At 38.6% G+C, this 19,966-nt stretch overlaps 1 protein-coding gene across 1 annotated transcript in view; it reads right to left on the reverse strand.

Annotated features, from left to right (window-relative positions):
- The window catches only part of trio (trio Rho guanine nucleotide exchange factor), a 342,911-nt gene that overhangs the window by 130,476 nt on the left and 192,469 nt on the right, over positions 1-19,966 (reverse strand). Inside the window, exons 30-32 of the mRNA XM_089254104.1 lie at positions 8,186-8,320; positions 3,792-3,869; positions 1,566-1,748 (exon numbers count right to left, since the gene is read on the reverse strand). Coding sequence (XP_089110230.1) covers positions 1,566-1,748; positions 3,792-3,869; positions 8,186-8,320 — 396 coding nt within the window. The remainder of the gene's footprint in view (positions 1-1,565; positions 1,749-3,791; positions 3,870-8,185; positions 8,321-19,966) is intronic.

Genomic DNA, 19,966 nt, shown 5'->3' on the forward strand with positions numbered 1-19,966 from the left:
TTGATGTAAATTTTTGCATTTAGGTTTATTCCTTATCATTCCCTGATGGCACACAGAGCATTACATATATTCAGGAGTAACTTATCAATAAGAAAAAATAAATAAAATAATGCTATTTGTTTTGCACCGTGTTACTGGGCAATATAAAAAATGTATTGGAAGGGACAGTGTATATTCGTAATCAAAACACTATATATTATTTAGCTATCACCTCTGTTATCAAAGTTCAGGAAAAAAAATTATTCTGATCATTCCCCTCAAGCTTAGTTTTTGTTTTAGTTTAGCATTTCATGACTCTTCATGCCATCATCTGCTTTAAAAGCTTCCTAGGAAAATAGGTTCAATCACAATGTACAAATGGCTCTTAGAAAAAGGATGTATTAGTAGTCTTGTAACAAAGTAGTCTAATTTTATCAGTGCTGAATATAATGTTTCGGACAATAAATCTGAGGCTGGGGAGACTTACAATGTAAACTCTGACAATGAAAGCCATGATTTTCTGTTATATTTACTCAAAAGAGAAACTAGTGATTCTGAAAGTGACTGATCTGAATCAGATAATACTGATGAAAAAGAAAGACTAAGATGTTTCTTTTATTGCATATTCTTCATGTGGTATGAAATTTTAATAGTGCCCTTGTTTTTTTGTTGATAGTGCAAATGTATGGGGACATAATAGTATACTGTATATTATCCATAGCATGCATGAACAACTAAATAAAGTAAACAAAAAAGACATATACATATAAAAAGGTGTACTGTACATCACCAAAATCGAGCAAGGTACAATGTGATGTAAATGCAATGTTTATTTAATCTTTTTTCATGGTAAATCTTGTCCACAGTTACACTCTAAATTTTCATATTTATTGTTGGAAAGTCATTTTATGGACACCCTGTATGCTCAAGAAAAGGCAAAATTAACAAATTAACCATGTGGGATAATGCTCGTTGTTTTTTAGTGCAAAACTTTAGTGAGATTCAATATATTTCACTAAAAAGAAGCAGCAGTCAAAATATAACTGCCATCTGCCCTTTTAGATACAGTCGAATCCTATTTTAACGAATACCATTATAGCAAAAATCTCGTTTTAAAGAACACTTTTTTAATCCCTCAAATAAGTTTACATAGGAACAATGCTAGGTAATCTGGAATTCCCTCATAATGAAATTTTGTTTTAACGAAGTGACTCCTCTGGTCTCTTGGCGTTTGTTATAACAGGATTCCACTGTATAATGTATAGTCCGACCCTTCTAGTGTTAATTGATAACTTACATTAAATCAGTGATATTTGGCTCGAAAAATGCACAAATGAATTGCACCCTATTCACAGTTAGCACTTTGAATTCTAGATCTACTGAAATCATTCACATCTGTGGATTTCGCAGCCAAAGGATGTAGTTTTCAGGTTCCAAATAATTAGCAATATCGTATGATTACAACAAATAATTATGAATTTTGATTTTAAAAGCAGCTGAATAACCAAACAATTTTTAAGAAATTACCATAGCTTAATTTAATGGTAGATATTTTTTTCATTAGATTTTAAAACAAATTTACTTACTAACAACTTTGTTTTGTGCATATATTTTGCTTTTCCATTTGAATCTTTTATTTCTTTGCTGAATAGCAAATATAATTCAAAGAGAAAAATGCGCCGCTCCCGACCTTTGCGAATGAGCGATTTGGGCTCAAAAACATGAAAAGAATCCTGCAGTATGACTTCACCCAGCTGATTCAAAGTAACCTGTAAAAAAAAATTAATTTAAAGAAATGTTCATCACTTTTCGAAAACATAAATTATATTCCACTGATTTAAATGTTTCAGCCCTGCAATGGAAAGCTGTCTTCAGACCATCATTGTCTGAAACCAAAAATAAATAAAGCCATTGAAAAGAGATTTGGTGTTTACTGTGAGTCATTTGGATAAAAGTTTGCTTTTATGTATATAATATATAATATAAACAAGAAGAGCCAAAAAAACTGGTACAGGCATGCGTATGCAAATAAAGAGATATTGAACCAATCAGAGTACGTGAGCTGCGGTCGGCAACGCCTTTATAACACAACAAGTGTCTGGCATAGTTGTTAGATCGGTTACTGCTGCTACAATGGCAGGTTATCGAGATTTAAGTGAGTTTGAACGTGATGTTACAGTTGGCGCATGAGAGATGGGACATAGCATCTCTGAGGTAGCGATGAAATTTGGATTTTCACGTACGACCATTTCACGAGTGTACCGTGAATATCTGGAATCCGGTAAAAAATTATATCTACGACATCGCTGTAGATGGAAAAAGATCATGCAAGAACGGGACCAAAGACGACTGACGAGAATCATTAATCGTGCAACCCTTCCGCAAATTGCTGCAGATTTCAATGCTGGGCCATCAACAAGTGTCAGCGTGCGAACCATTCAACAAAACATCATCGATATGGGCTCCGAAAGCCCATATCGATGATGTTTCGTTGAATGTACTTTGTACATGTACCCTTGATGACTTAACGATACAAAGCTTTACGCCTCGCCTGGGCCCGACAACACCGACATTGGACTGTTGAGGACTGGAAACACGTTGCCTGGTCTGACGAGTCTCAGTTCCAATTGCTTCGAGCTGATGGACGTGTACGGGTATGGAAACAACCTCATGAATCCATGGACCCTACATGTCAACAGGGGACTGTTCAAGCTGGTGGAGGCTCTGTGATGGTATGGGGCGTGTGCAGTTGGCGTGATATGGGACCCCTGATACGTGTAGATACGACTCCGACAGGTGACCGGTACGTAAGCATCCTGTCTGATCACCTGCACCCATTCATGTCCATTGTGCATTCCGACGGACTTGGACAATTTCAGCAGGACAATGCGACACCCCACACATCCAGAATTGCTACAAAGTGGCTCCAGGAACACTCTTCTGACTTTAGACACTTCCGCTGGCCACCTAAATCCCCAGACATGAACATTATTGAACATATCTGGGATGCCTTGCAACGTGCTGTTCAGAAGAGATTTTTACCCCCTCTTACTCCTACGGATTTATGGACAGCCCTGCAGGATTCATGGTGTTAATTACCTCTAGCACTACTTCAGACATTAGTCGAGTCCATGCCAAGTCGTGTTGCGGCACGTCAGTGGCGTCGCAGGGGCCCTACGCGATATCAGGCAGGTGAACCAGTTTTTTTGGCTCTTCAGTGTAATATATAATGCATATTATATTATATTTAATATATAATGTATGAAATTCATGGGTGTTTGAAAGTAAATTGGAGTGTCATCTGTTGAAGAATATAAAGACACTTGTCTCTTCTGTAGTCTATGAAGTTTGCCCAAGATGATGGTACTGAGGGTATATTTATTTCATCGTTCATGAGTAAATTGCTTACAAATTCCAATGAAATATCCTTCAAGAAAATTTAAATAAGAATTATGCATTGCTTTTTTTTGAATGCCAAGGCTTCTTTAAAAAATGAAATCATGCGATTGCTGCCAACATTGTTGGGCAATGGCTCCTATAACAGTATAGCATTATCACGCGGCTCTCCTCATCAAAAACTTGGTCAATATAGATGTTTATGTCTAGTACTGTGTTTGAACTAGGGAGAAAAACAATATGCAGTTATAGTTGCCCGTCAAAAACTGAATTTTACACTATCAAAATGCATTTAATTCCATCTGAACACAAATGATGTATTTAATATTTAAATGGTGCCCATTATGTCAGATTTTAAATCTTCACATATACAGAAAAATGATACTTAGAAAGATGATTCTCTAAAATGAACTTACATCACAGCCTTCCAACATGCTTAGATGCATAGCATCATTGGCTTTCTTTGGTACACTCAGCATAACATCTAATCCATCCTGCAATATTGATTAATGTAAGAATTCATGAAATATAAAAAAAGTACCAAAAAAATTCAGTTTAGATATTTACCAGGCAAACAGTGTCCCACAATTGCCTGACAGATTTCAAAATGGAATAGCAAGAAAACGGTGACAGATATTAAAGCCATTCTTGTGGAATATAAATGTACAAAGTCTGGAATTTCAGATATGTCATTCATGTTGCAAGGGGATGTGTATTTATTAAAATAAAAAAATTAACTTTTAATATGGACACCCTGTGCAAAAAAACCCCAATTATTGTTGTTGCCTTCTCTCTCCTAATAAGAAAACAAAACAAAAAAATTCACGTTTGTAAAGGCAATATTTGCAGAGAAAAATTCAACAACGTGCTGTTCAGAATAGATCTTCACCGCCTCTTACTCCTACGGATTTATGGACAGCCCTGCAGGATTCATGGTGTCAATTACCTCCAGCACTACTTCAGACGTGAGTCGAGTACATGCCATGTCGTGTTGTGGCACTTCTGCGGGCTCGCGGGGGCCCTACACGATATTAGGCAGGTAAACAAGTTTTTTTGGCTCTTCAGTGTACCTAGAAATCAAAATACATACTGAATTGTAGGACTAAAATGTGCTTTAATTTAGCAGTGCTGGCTTCTACATGATGCTTACGAAACTCCTACAACTTATTTTCGGTGCAAAAGTAAGAAATGGCTAAGTTTGACTATGGTATGGTACGGCATAATTACATTACTAGCATTCATAATGCAATGGTTTTTCAATTCAAGCTGCACCTAAACGTGCAAAACAATGCTTTGTGTATCAAGTCCTGCCAGCTCTGCTTTGATTGAAAATACTTTTCAAAAATTTGGATTTATACAGCCATGTTTATTATGCCATGAAATTTTCTGGTGAGAATAAATGAGTTTGGTGCATTAACAGATGCTGCACAAAAAAAATTTATTTGTAATGAAATTTTATACAGATCAGAAAATTTAAAATATCAAAACAGGTAATTTTTCTCAGTAGTTATAATTCAAAATATAGAAACATGTAAACCTACATAAAAGTAAGTGTTTTGTTATTTAACATATCCATCAGGATATATATTTAAAAGCGTGCATTATGGAAATCTAATTTTTGTCAAAACTCACCAATACCAGTGCCATAGGCAGCTGTAATATGCAGTGCAGGAAAAAAACATTATTAAAATATTGAGAATCTGGTGAGACGACACCTTCAGCAACACAACGTCTGTAAATCTGCGCAACTGGCCTCAACAGTTCATTAGCACAATCCCTAAGGACCTTAGGATAAATATCATCTGGTCCTGGTTCTTTGCATGCACATAATTTTCTTTAGAAATTTCAGGACTTCTGTATCTTCCACTTGAATATCGTTGAGAACTCTATCATCCCATGACATACCTGCACTTTGGATATCATCTTCCCTATTAAAAACCGACACTAAAAATATATTGAAAGCACCACACATGCCTACATTGCTCTCTACCTGAGATCCTACTATTGAGAGGGGGCCAACTGTCTCTTTACATCCATTGTTGACATACTTGAAAAATGATTTTGGGTCAGCACCAATGTTATCTGGCAACATTGATTGAAGTTCTTTTTTACTTTTCCTAATGCACTTCTTTTTCAGTAAATGATGCCAGGTCACCTGTTCCACTTTTATGCTATCTAAATGCCTTTTTCTTTTCCAGATAAAGACTAGACATTTTTTCTGAGAACCAGAAGTGATGAGACAAACAAACATGCTTTATATGAACAAAAGGTATGATGTCATAAAAAAAGGATCATTTTACCTTAAATCCTTCCCATTGGTTTACCACCCAACTGATTGCAACCAGTCTTTGAAAATTCCCACTAATCTTTCTCTCAAAAGGTCAAAGTTGGTTCTTATTGAATATTAGAAAATTAATGTTAACTATGATATACATTTAGTGTTTTGTATATGGCATCACTGGCTTTGTTTTCATTCGTAGTTTTGTGTTTGTTCAAATCGGGCGGTATGTTTTATGTGTCCATGAATTTCTTTCTCGTCATAATTTTTCTTGAATAATCTAAGCAAGTTTTTCCACTGTGCAGCGAGTTTTATTTTTAATGTTTGTGTCAATAGCTGCAGAATTTTGGCTGCTCAAACTAATTTTAGTATCGGTTTATGTGAGAACTCAAGTTTCCAATTCCAGTGGGAAAATGGGGTAAGCTTCATTCCAGTGACAAGTTAGAAGGTATACAGAACTGGATGAGCTGGAAAGTCTATTTGGAACTTCAGCTGACTACCCAAAATATGATGGTGGATATCGGGAGAAGTCACCTATCCTGCTTCACTGGATGAAAATGCAACCAAGCATGAATGAACAAAGTTTTCTGCTGATGTCAAAGCCTTTGAGGAGGCAGATGCCATTGCATGATACATAATCGGGTCAAGGGTTCATGGTGAACCAAAGCAGCATATTCTTACCTGCAAATCTGGCAGAGATATGTGGAATGCATCGCACACTGTTTAAAAATACAAATAAAAGATGCTTTTTTTGGACTTATTGTATTCAGTTATTCAGCAACACTAAGAATCCAGCTGACAGTATCGCTTCACATGTGTCAAAACTGCAACAAATTTTATAATATTTGTAAGAGCTCAAAGAAAAAAATGAAAGTCTTCCTCTTTCCATATTGCTGAATAGGATATTCATTACTCTTCCGAGTGTGTATCACGAGTTCAAAAACATTTGCGAATCAGTTCTGCATAAAGAAAGAAGTTTAGTGACTTTGAATGTATAATTCTTCTCAAACAAATATTTGAAGAACAGAGATCTTGCAGTTCTGAACTAAGCACTGTAGCATTCATTGCAAGAAATGATAGTTCAATGGCTAAGAAAAAGCATGAATTTTGAAGGTTCAAAAAACCAAAGAAGCAGCTTGAAATTTTGAAGGTTCAAAAAACCAAAGAAGCAGCTTGAAATTTTGAAGGTTCAAAAACCAAAGAAGAAACCAGTGAACTACTACTCCTGCAGCAAAGTCAGTCATATCATAAAGAACTGTCGTTCAAGTAGTTCTAGTACCCTGGCCTTATAACTTATGTCACTACACTGGGTTTCTAACAGTAGGTCACGGTGACAGTTCCCCCCCCCCCCCAGCACAAGAGAGAATTCGTTCAAGTAAAGAAAATGAAACTCAACAGAGCTTTCAAGGACAAGCATTCATGTATGCCACAGATGTCAACAGGGACTGTTGGATTATTGATTCTGGGGCTTCACATCACATACCAACTCGTTCAGCTTCTCATCTTATGCTCCATTTGATGAAGCATAACCAGTTCGTCTTGGTGATGGACGTCACAGAACATGCTCCCAGGAAGGGAGCTAACAATAGTAGTTCAATGAAGGGAGGGAGAAAATTAGCGACCTTAAACCAGTAAAGTTCCTCCTTAAAGAAAAGGAAAACACAGACAGCAAAAAAAAACGAGAGACCAAGATTGCGGTTTTTTTGCTAAAAAAAGCGGAAAAAGTGACCTGGGACTGAAAATATGTAATAAAAAAACCAGTTTCTATAAAAGTGACTTTCAGTGGAAAAAGTGACCCATGCCGAGTACTGTAGGTACTTCGTAGTTTAGTAAGTTCAACTGTAGAAAATACGGACAAACCGTAGCAGTTGGTAACTCTGAAAATATATATATACTTTTTTATTTTACAAGTTATTTACAATTTTTAACCAGTTCAAACTTAATAAGAAGAAAATAAATCCAACTTTTTTCAGCACTATACAAATTTCTGGGTTGATATACATTATTTTCAAGTACGAACACTATTCTTAAATAGGGTACTGAAATTACAGTAAAAATTTGGTGGTTATTGATTAAAAATTTACCACTCTTAAACAGCTTTTTCCTTTTTTTTTCTTTTTCCATTTTTGTAATAATTAATATTTTTGCACTTATTCCCTTCTTAAACCTGACGATTCAATTACTCATATGAAGAAAATGGCACCTGTATGTAAATAAGTTAATATTGATGCATAAATCTATGAACAAAAAATACAAACATTAGATATTTAACAATGCTACTACATCAATAGATATTTAACAATGCTACTACATCAATAGATATTTAACAATGCTACTACATCAATAGATATTTAACAATGCTACTACATCAATAGATATTTAACAATGCTACTACATCAATAGATATTTAACAATGCTACTACATCAATAGATATTTAACAATGCTACTACATCAATAGATACTTATAAACGTTTTCCTTTAAACAAAATAAACCAAGCAAAGATAATGGTTAGATATTCTGATTCCATTACTTTAATTTCACCTTGACCTTCTTCACAGCAAGAAAGCAAATCTTTCAACAGCAATTGATACTTGGTAATGCGCTGAACTGGTTTGATTAGATATGCAGCAATTGGATGTGGGACACTATGTTTTTGCTGTATATCCTAATAAAAAAAACCAACAAAAGTTATGATAACTGCCCGATTTGCTGTATGACAGAAGTGTAATTTTAATAATAATAAATGGCATATTTGAATTTTAAACACAGCATCATTAAATACAGTGAAACCTTGCTACAATGATATATCTCTCCACCATGACATTTTTAAAAAATTTCATTCAGACTGGTCTACAATGCGATGTTGTTCGTGCGTTTTCGTGCCTCAAGTTAGAGCACATATGGCCGAAAAACAGTTGCCACAGGAAGCACTGCTGTTAATGGACAACGCCCAGACACACACTCCCTCTTGTGAACTCAAAAGCGGTGATGGCAAAATAACATACCTCTTTCTTCCAGCGAATACTCCACTTATCCAGCCTATGAACCAGGGCATAATTGAAAATATGAAGCGACGTTACAGAAAAGCTTTTATCGAAGGCTTTCATCTGATGATGGCCATGACTGTTAAAGAATTTTAAAAGAGAGATACAATATAAAGGACGCTATTTTTTTAATGTCACCACTGCCTGCGCCGACCTTATATTGAAGTTTATATTGACAGTTTTGTAAAATTAAATACAATATGTATGCAATATTCACACTTTTGAAGGATTTTATTTCATTTTTGTCTCAAGCCCGCAGTGAAATCACATTACGGTCTATATGTATTTAGAGATTTCTGTTATCTGTCTATTCAGTTATATGTCATAGCCCTGGTCCAGATGGTGCAGGTTAATCGAGGCTTTACTGTACTAAGTTTCCGGTGGGTTTGATGTTGAAATTTTACAAAACCCTCTCAATTCAATTGATGACCTTCCAGATGTATGGTAAATAGGCTTTGGCTTGGGGTTCATTTTTTCATTCATATTGTTGTTTTTCATGGTCATATGGCTCTTCGAATTGCTTTCATTATATAACCGTTAGCATTGCAGGCCGCCTGTAGATGGATCAGTTCTGTGTCTGGATCTTGTGGCTGGCAAATACGGTTAGCACATCTTTTTTCAGTCATGAATTGTGATTGGAGTTTTTGCGGAGGCGCCAGTCTGTATGAATAGGTTTTCAAAAAACACTGTCCTAAGCGGTTGCCATCATTCTGTTCACCAGGGAATCCAGAAACGTTAGCTTTGAATTTTTCTCCATCTCTATTCATTGTGAATTTGATAGCTGGGTGAGTATTGTTGATATGTTCAAGGAATCTTTGTAGTTCGAGGTCCACGTGCTGTCATAACACAGTGGTATCGTCTACATAACGGAGTCATACCATGGTGCTTAGTGAGACAGACTGCAAGGCTTAGCTTCAAATCTTTTCATGAATAAATTAGCCACCACTAGACTGAGGGACTGCAAAATTGCTACACCATCAAGTAGCTCATAGAAGCTGCCATTCCAGATGAAGTAAGATGGTGCGAGGCAGTGGCGAAACAGGTTTGCTATATGTTCTGGAAACATGTCATAGCTGCTAACTTTTCAAAATGCAAATTAGGGAGATTTTCTCGCAGACCCATATTTTATACTAGAAACACTTCCTAATAAATACAAAAGGGATTTTTCCAAATAAAATAGGGACTTTACACTCATAAAAGTTAAAATGTATTGAATAAAATTCCTACTCAAAATTTGAATTCAAATAAAATAGGGATTTTACACACATGGGAATAAATCCCTAAGCAAAAAACAAGTGAAATTGGAGGCCAAAACTTCAATGGTGATGTAAAACAAATATATATTGTGTTCAGTCAGAAATGATGTGAACAAATATTCTACACGAATGACCCCAAAATAATCAGATGAAGGAAAAAAAGCGTCAATTTTTGAAGAACACTGACTTTTTGTGACACTTGTTTGATGTTTTTTTGATTTCACATGGGTGATGATGTCAGTCTTTCTACCATGGTAGATGTTTATGTCCGTAACACAACTAGTACAAAAAGAAAAAGTCAGCCCTTTTGAGGAACATTTGAGATGAAAGGAACAGTATTCATCTTTTATCGCACGTATGCAACTTCAACAAAAGAGGAAGTTTAGACCACATGCGCGTCACTATAATCTTCAATTACTATCCAGGACTATTGGCTGCTAAGCTATTTCTCTGCACGATAAGACAAACAACTTTTCTTGTTACCCCATCAGAGGGTTTGTAAAACTTCCTTAAAAAATGAATTTCCCCATTTACGATGTGTGACATCATTTTGAAAGGGGGAAAAAAACAGAGGCAAAAGGAAAGCCCGACAAAAATTCCTTAGGGATAGTTTTTAGAAGCAGGGATTCTTTTTAAATGAAGTAGAGACATAGGCGTAAACTTATTGAAAATGTTGGGGGGGCTCAGGCTCTAGTGGAACCTCGTTTATACGACGCGTCGTATAAATGCGAAAGCAGTACTGAAAAACGAACTTTTTCCGAAAATTACCCTCCCCCCCACTTTTTTTTTACAGACGTTTCCGAAAAAAAATTTTGTGAAAATCTGTCGTTTTGATTCAAAATCTTATGCTTGAGAAGAAATATACTTATAATACTATCATAACATTATTGTTGCTAAAGTCTCAAGCAATTTTACGGTATTCATTTCAAGATTTAACAGAAAAAAAAGCGTTATTTAAACGTTATGTAAAACGTCCTTTACTTGACAGAGAACACCGTTACAAAATTATCGAATGTGGGGGCGACAAAAATCCCAGTTACAGCCCTGGCTATCAGCATACCGTAGCCCGTTCAATAATTATTTCAGTACCTGTCAAAAGCCATGGAACACAGGGCCACAACTAGGGAGGAGCAGGCGGGTCTCGTGTCCCGGGCGCTAGACCGGATGGGGTGCAAATTTCATTCTAAAACCTCTCCTTCAACATTACAAGGGGGGCGTCAAAATGCGCGCTTGCCCCGGGTAACCAAGCATCTAGTTGCAGCCCTGATTGAACCAGTCAATCATTTTAAATTTTATTACTTTTTCAGTAAAAAATATGCATGAGAAACTACAGTCGATCCCGCTTAGTTTTTCCGCTTACAACGTTTCTTCATGATGGGTTTTTGAAAACTGTAAAACACTGTATTTCAGTGACACGTTTTCACCAATTGAAAAATTATGTGATTCGATTGATAGAAAAGGTGTTTTCCAAAGACTTGGGAGTTCGAATCGAAGTGAAAACGTCGATTAATTGAAGTGTATACAGGCAGGGCCCTGGGTAAAGCAGGAATTAGGAGGCTCTTGCGACAAGAGTCAAAGATGTTAATTGGTCAGTGAATGTATGTTGTTTGAATTTCGGGGGCTCAAAGTTATAAAGGCTTCATTTGCCCATGAAGAAATTAGGCCCTGTATACAGGGATAATGTATAGAAATGTATAGCAACTGAAGCAAAACCTCGTACAAATAAGTAAGGTCAGAAACGTAATAGGGAGATATATACAAAGGGTTCCATTACATTTTCCTAAATACAGTAAAATCTCCACAAATGATCACCTGTACTCAAACACAAATATGCATCAGTGGTCGCCTCTATTCGGCGTAAAATTTCTATGGTGGAGCCCCGTACGCTCTCCTTATATTCATTTATCGAATTTACTGATTTATTTTCTTCGAGTGGGTGCGGAGCCCCCGGGAAGTGTACACGGAGCACCGGTTGAGAACCGCTGCTTCAGTGAAAAGTCTCCCAAACTTTTTGTGTTCCATAGCTCTTCTTTAAAAAAAATTTCTTTCTCATTTCTCCCAACTCAAGCCCACCCATAGGATCCTATACTAAACCCATAGCTTCTATCGACCCTTTGGACAATTGCATCGACCCCTTCCCCCAGGGGTCGATATTTCACACTTTGGAAAGCACAGCTTCAGTGGCCATTCTTGGTTATTATACAACTTAATTTAATGAAAGGTCACGGGAAATTGACCTTTTTAATTTTGATTTATTCATTTTTTTTTTTTTTTTGCACTATTTATAAATTTGTTATGATTAGTCCTGTTTGTTGCATTTATATAAATTAACCTCTTTTTAGCATTAATGTGTATATAAATGTATGTAATTGAAGAATTTTCAGAATAAGTGCAAATTTTCAAGTTGTGCGGAAGATTAATTAAATTTTTGTAATTTTTCAAATTAATATTGCTCATAATACAATAAAAGTTCGTTATAACAACAGCTCACAACCACAAGAAAAGTTCTCGCTGTAACGTAGTTCTCATTATAAACGAATTTTCACGTTTCGCTCTGTAAGGACATAAAATTATTGAAAATTGCTGCTTTATCTGCATTGGGACGTCTTTGAGATCATTTCGTTCTAATATTAACGATTGAACGGAACTCTAGTCATGTGAAATTGATTTTTGATCTCAAATCAGTTGATTCTCTAAGAGTATAAGACGTTTTCCATAGAATTTCGTATCATCAAAGCGGTTTAGATGACCAACTGAACAATTAAAAGTCTGAACTTATTACATTCATGCTCACTTCCATGGATTTATGGATCAGGCAACATCGTCTATCGAATCGGAAATTCGACATTTTCAAATAGTTTGGTTGCTCAACTACAAGGACCTTCTAGCTACATGGACCATACCCGAAGCCCGGGTGCTTTATTTGCTTGTCATTTCTTTTTTTTCAAGTAAAAAGAAGTAAAATCTCAGGAGAAAAATCCGCCCATTTTTGACATTATTCATGTTTTGTTACTTGTGTGCACGTGTAGTTTGCTTCTTTTTCGAGCAACTTTTTCTTTCTATTAGTGAGCAGCTACAGTACTAATAACTAGAAATTCTTAAATAAAATACATGTAGAAATCATTTGCATGAGAATGTTTTTGCAAATGAATATGCATCGAGATAAATAGAAAAGATGCATTTAAAAAAGCATTTGCGTTTTTTGCTTGGTTATTTGTTCTTTTAGCACATATTTTCTCAGTTTTAGTTCATATTTAGCCATTTTTTTAAAGTGGAAAATTCGGGCTCTAATTACAGGCGAATCCCGTTTTAACGAATACCGTTACAGCGAAAATATCGTTTTAACGAATGGTTTTCTAATCCCTCTAATAAGTATACATAGGAACAATGCAAACAATCTGAAATTTCTTTATAATGAAGTGTTTTCTCCGGTTTCTTGGAGTTCGTTATAACAGGATATTCGACTGTATAACAATCATTTAATGTATTGTTATCAAAGTGAATGGGACAAGGGCGTAGCCAGAAATTTCGTTCGGCAGGGGGGACCAAAGTGACAGAACAATAGATTTGGTCATCTTTTTCCCCTTTTTTCGGTCATTTTCTCACATTTCGGACGAGGGGACCAGACACCCAAGTCTTCCTCTTCGCTACGCCCTTGGAATGGGACTACCCCTGAGCATGAGCGTACCCAAGAAAACCAATCTATTGGGGGGGGGGGGGACACGGAATTTCTTTCAGAGAATTTTTGAGTTGGTGCCAATTTCCCAAAAGCATTTAATTAACAAAAATTTATTTGATTGTTGGGGGCGTAGCCTTTGCCCTTGAGCCCCATTCTAGTTTGATCACGGTCCAAGTAAAAATATACTTTCATTCTCTCTCTCTCATTGAAACGAGCACAACTCCGGTCTATCGCCATAGGCAATTTATTCAGATCTAGTCATGCCGTAAATCTGAGTATATCCTCCCAGGATTCCCCCAGATCTCATGAATCCCGAAATCCCCTGGGCGGGGTCATGAAAATGACTATATACAAAAAATATATTCAGAACAGTATATGCATCTTTATTTATTCCAGGGTTGGACAAACCCCAAGTGCCAGGTCACCATGGTGACTGGAAAATCTGTATTCGCGCCTAAAATTTTGTATATGTGATTGCTAAATCAGAATCTAGTGATGGCTCAAAATTTTCCGATTTCATAATTGTCAAAAGACGAGTCCCAGCCATCGAACGGGACGGTCATGCGAAAAATTCGCTCCGATGCCAAAGCCTATCGGACTTAGAAATTTTTAACAGTCAACTCTAAATTAATTCTTCAGTTAAAGTTTGAAACACAATCCGTACTCAGTCGGATACCTAAATACATAAGAAATGACTTGTAATAGAACTCAGTTTAATTGTTACTTCCACGATATTTTTCTGGGCCCCCAAAACTGGAGATGGTCTGACTTGGAAAAGCTATGCTGGGACAAGGAAGCCAAAGCTGACGACATAGCCGCAGCAGCCGAACAGCTGATACATGTAGCTGAACACGACTTCCAAGCCTTCTATAGATTACTGCAGGCCAGCAAGAACAAATTCAAGCCATGCTCCAGCGACAATATCCTGGACAAGCTCATATGGTTAACCAAAGAGATCCCCGACCAAGATAAGAGGGACCATCATAACCAAAAGATTTGGAGCACTGTCAAGGATCTCTCGGTCCATGAAAAATGTAATCTAGCTGAGACGCCATCACTGTTCAACCGACTTGACATCTTGCTATGCCAAAGATTCGCGAACTCTCTTGAGAAAAACCCGGACAAGATTCCCGGAAAAAAACGGAAAAAGGGACCCAAGCTAAGCCCAAGAGACAGCCATGAAAAGTCTCCCCAAGGCTCCGCCCTTACTGAAGCCAAGGCTCCAACCGACCAATCGCGCGCAGCGAGCACCAAAGAGGACCCGCCTCCCTCGACGGAGAAAGAGGTACCCACGTCTGCCGCTCCCGAGCGACCTGATGACGGGAGGGAGACTCCAGATGAGCGGTGTCGAAACGGGCCAGCCCGCGGTAGCCCCGCCCCGACGGAGACTGACGTCCTGATCACCCAATCGCAATGGATCTGCGAGGACGAGGTACCATCTTCACCCGATCCGGAGAGAAAAACAGAAAAAGCATACGGGACATCGCAAAAAGCATACGGGACATTTTTTCTTGAGATCCGATGCCACGGCCAGTGGTCAAAAGTGGGGAAAAAAATCAGTGATTTTTGTGAAAGTGACTTCCGCGTCAAGTTCAGTGGCGGCCAACACAAAATTTGGTTTCAAAATGATGGTGACCGTCAACTTGCACTAAAATTTTTTCGGGATAACAACATTGAGGTGAGCAGACAATCTGCAATTGGTGCCGATTCCTTTTTCATTCTGCTTCGCGGAATGGACCCGGAAACACCAACAGAGGACTTACGCAACGACTTAGCGGAAGCAGGTTTCTGCGCAAAATCCATTGAACAACTCCGTTCTAGAAGGAGTCGTGCCCGGATGCGTAACCTCCCGCTTTGGAAAATCGAACTGCCAGATAACGAAGAGTCAAAGGCCATCTTCGATCTCAAACAGCTAGCCTTCGTAGCTGTCACCATCTCTAGGTTCAAAAGGAACCCAAATAGACTTACGCCGAGACAGTGCTACCGGTGCCAGTCCTGGGAATGTGAGGGCAACCCATGCGACAGACCTCAGCGCTGCCTCAAATGTAAGGACTTTCACGCAGCTCGGATGTGTAAGAAGGTTCGCGGGATTGATCAGCCTGAATGCTGTAATTGCGGGACGGTTGGTCACCCCAGTACCTACCGCGGATGTGCCGCCTACAAGAAAGCACTTGGAAAAATTCGCGCGGAACTCAACGGGAAACCCCTGGAAGCCAACGACAAAAATATTTTCCAACCAAGGCAAAAGAAACGGAGCGTTGAAGTACGGACCGCCACCTACGAAAAATCTGGTAGAGTCTACACCAACACGACATTTCTTCCTCGTAGTGTGTGGGAAAATTTCCGAAATCACAGGAAATTGCATAATGTAACGTATCGGGATCCGATCCCTCTACGTTAATGGTGGTCTTGTCGTTATGTGGGAAATTCCTTCTTATTTTAGACCCCAGGGACCTCTCAGTTACCGGAAACCACCCGAGGACCCACTGGCGAACCGGTAAGGGCCAGAGTGTTCGATTAGTTCGGCAGTCGGCGGGTGGGGTCTTTCGGCTGTCGAACGAGAACGGGCCAGAGGTCGGGCTACTGATGTCCCACATAAATTAATTCCCCTCATGACGACGATGCCGCTATTTTCGTGGAGGGGTTTGATCCAATATATGTATAGTTGGGCGAGGCTTAGCCCAGTTTAAATTATTTTTATCGAAGAACCTCCCGGGGGAGTTGTTGCAAGTCTCGTTGTGCGGATACGAAAATAGTGTTGTACTCACTTATTTTCGGCGGGGGGCTGCAGACCTCCGTCGGAACAATTCATTTCATATTGTTATGTTAGTAATGTTTACATAATCGGGAGAGTCTGATCAGCTCTCCGGATTATGTCATGTTGCCAGATTCCAATGTAATTAAATTGTAATGTTTATAATAGTGACGCATGAATATGCAAATTCGATAATTTTGTTGAGGCGAAAAGGCCATGCGAGGACATGTGGTCCCAAACTTCTTGTAAAAGGGGAGTATAAATTCCTCCCTCTTTGTCTCTCACATTGCGTTCGTCTAATCTTGTTCTGTTCAACTGAAGCCCTCTAGTAGGACGGTTCACCGTCTTACTACCGTATCTATTGGCCTTAGGCTGAATTGTTAAAATGCAATAATCTACATTATTTGAATCCGTTTTCCGGCAGGTCCGGAATCAAAATATAAAACAATCTTCACAGTCAAAGTTCTTCATTGCTGATCGAGGTGGTCCGGCCCTCAACCGAGAGGCCCCCGGAGCTGATCAAGGTGGTTCGGCCCTCAACCGAGAGGCCCCCTGGAGCTGATCAAGGTGGTTCGGCCCTCAACCAAGAGACCCCCCGGAGCTGAGCAAGGTGGTCCGGCCCTCAACCGAGAGGCCCCCAGGAACTGATCAAGGTGTTCCGGTTCTCAACTGAGAAAACTCCTCTGGTATTTACGGAAAGGCTAACAACATCGGATGTCCGATCGCTGCACAGGTTGACTGTTGTTGATCATCAATTGGTGAGCCAGTATCTTTACTGCTAACGTCGAATAGAGGGCTCCAAGATATACTAATCCATTGTTAAAATTAACTAACCCATATAATTGAATAAATAATAATATTTCATGCGAAAGTTTGTTTCTAATCATTTTCCACTTGTCGTTTGCCACTTTATTGCTGGATATTTCGAACCGGGCAAGTAACTCCCATAAGGGACGTTGCAATTTTGGGGGCTCGGCCGGTTCTCAGTAAGTGTGGCAAACCGCGGGTGGAAAGTACTTTCGCTAAAAAAAATTTTTTTTTGATATTTAACATTGATTTTAGAGATGAATTCTAATAATCATAGTACGCCTAGAAATTTAGGTGATGATGTTCGTGTACAAATTGAACCGGAACCAAGTGGTTCACAATCGAATAATGGTTCACAAATGAACTTTACTTATCCAACAATGTCAAATCCTTATAGCGAGACGCATGTAATACTTCCCCCGGCATTACCTTTAAATCCCGCAAATGCTTTGGTTCCATTGACCCAACGCAGTGTTGGTAGTCTTATATTTTCAGGTAGTGGAGAAGACGTTAGAAGCTTTTTATTAAAATGTGAATCGTATTTTAATCTTTACAGTGTTCCTAATAAGATAGAGTTAGTTGTAAGCACGTTTGAAGGTCGTGCTCAGGCCTGGTGGCAAACGATAGGCAGGCACGAATGGGAAAAATGGGGCCCCCATAAATCGTGGGAAAGTTTCAAGGGCTTGTTATTACAAACCTTTTCAAGGTATCATACCAGGGTTGAATTAGCTCGTGCTTTATTCTCTGAAAAGTTTTCGACGGGCTCGTACCTTGATTTCGTATTACATAAGTTAGATCTTTTTCAGTCGTTCGATTTAACCGTTCCGGAGTCGGACAAAATTGAACTTATAATGTCACAATTACCCTATAATGTGAGAACATTTTTGGAAGTTAGGAAGCCTAATTCTTTGCAACAATTATTTGTAATGTTAGATCAATTTCTTGCAACGCGTGAAAATGTTCAAATTGAATCTCGTAAAAATTTTGAATCTTGTGAAAATTGTGTTGAGAAATTTCAACCTGAAGTTAGAAAAAATTGTGTGGGACCTACACAAAATGTAGTACAACCTTCAAGACGGCCTTTTAGGACAAATAAATTTTTTCGACAAGTTACCTGTTTTGGTTGTGGTCAAATCGGCCATATTGTAAAAAATTGTAAATCAAATGGGAATCAGGGAAACTAGACCTGGGATACATGAGAAGGGGTAGTGTATCCATGGGTAAAAAGACCCCTAGTAAAAAATTTAGTTTTCTTAATCCAGTTGTGAGAGTTAACAACAAGATTTTGACAGCAAAAATTGATACCGGTGCCGATTGTTCAGCGATCAGTTTCGATCTGGCTCGGCAGGTTGGTTCACCCACTAATCAAGTTAGACCCTATCACGGTGATAGATTTCAGTTGGCATCCGGTGAGTACTGTCAGCCTGTGGGGATTCTTCGGGCCCAAGTGGAGATACGAAACAGTGTCGTGCACACAGATCTGATAGTGCTCGCCAGGGTCCCATTTGGGATCTTGATCGGCAGTGATATTTTGAGTAAAACTGAAATTATAGTTGACTTCAAAAACTTTGAACTTAAAGGAGGATTGTTGTCGTATAAAGGAGATGTCGATCAGGTAAAAATGCAAAATTTAGTAAGTAAATCGGAATTTGATTCCGATCAGAAAAAAAGGTTGTTTGAATTGTTAAAACAATTTCCGAATTTGTTCAGAAACACTCCCGGTAGAACTCACGTTGCTGAGCATAAGATCGTGACTGACGGAAAACCGGTTTTTCGATCCCCTTTTTCTCTTCCGCGATGGAAAAAACAATTAGTAGAAGAGCAGGTGCAACAGATGCTCTGTGATGACGTCATTGAGCCTGCCTCCACAAACTGGGCTTCCCCGTGTTTTTTAATCAAAAAGAAAACTGGTGATTGGCGATTTGTCGTCGACTATAAAAAGGTGAATAAAATTACGGCACCCGATCGGTACCCTTTGCCTTTCATCGATCAAATTCTACAACGAGTGGGTGACGCACGATTCGTCTCTACGTTCGATCTGGCCTCAGGGTATTGGCAAGTTCCAGTGCGGCTAGAGGATCGGGACAAAACGGCATTCATAACCGATTCTGGAATGTACCGATTTAAGGTAATGCCCTTTGGACTCAACAATGCCCCGGCCACGTTCCAACGCATGATGACTACAATCCTGGGCCACTTAGTCGGTAAGTGTGCCGATTTTTATTTGGATGACATTGTCGTTTACAGTTCGAATTTTGAGGAACATTTACAAAACTTGAAAACAGTATTTTCGTGTTTGGAAAAAGCAGGCTTAACTCTTAAGCCAGACAAATGTAATCTCTATAAAAAAAATTTGGAATATCTAGGTCTCTGTTTGACCAAAGAAGGATGGCACGTAAAACAGGACCAAACCGACGCCATTTTGAGTTTTTCTAGGCCTAAAACAGTAAAACAGGTGCAACGTTTTCTGGGACTCTGCGGGTGGTACCGGCAATTTGTTCCCCATTTTGGTGATGTCGCTAACCCCCTTTACGGCCTGACAAAAAAAGGGCAAAGGTTCAAATGGGACAAAATACACCAACAGGCGTTCGAAAAATTGAAACATCTCTTGTCTTGTGCTCCCGTTCTAACCACAAGAAAAAAAGATTGTGCCTTAAAAATTTACACAGATGCCTCAGGAATTGGGCTTGGAGCCATTTTGCAGCAAGTTGAGCCTGACGGGGAAAAGCCGTTAGCCTATGCCAGTCGTACCTTGAATTCAGCAGAAAAA

The sequence above is a fragment of the Pholcus phalangioides genome, unplaced genomic scaffold (assembly GCF_987345545.1).
Source record: "Pholcus phalangioides strain wild (caught in Gottingen) unplaced genomic scaffold, Ppha-v1.0 ptg000039l_1, whole genome shotgun sequence".
NCBI classification, from domain to species: domain Eukaryota; kingdom Metazoa; phylum Arthropoda; class Arachnida; order Araneae; family Pholcidae; genus Pholcus; species Pholcus phalangioides.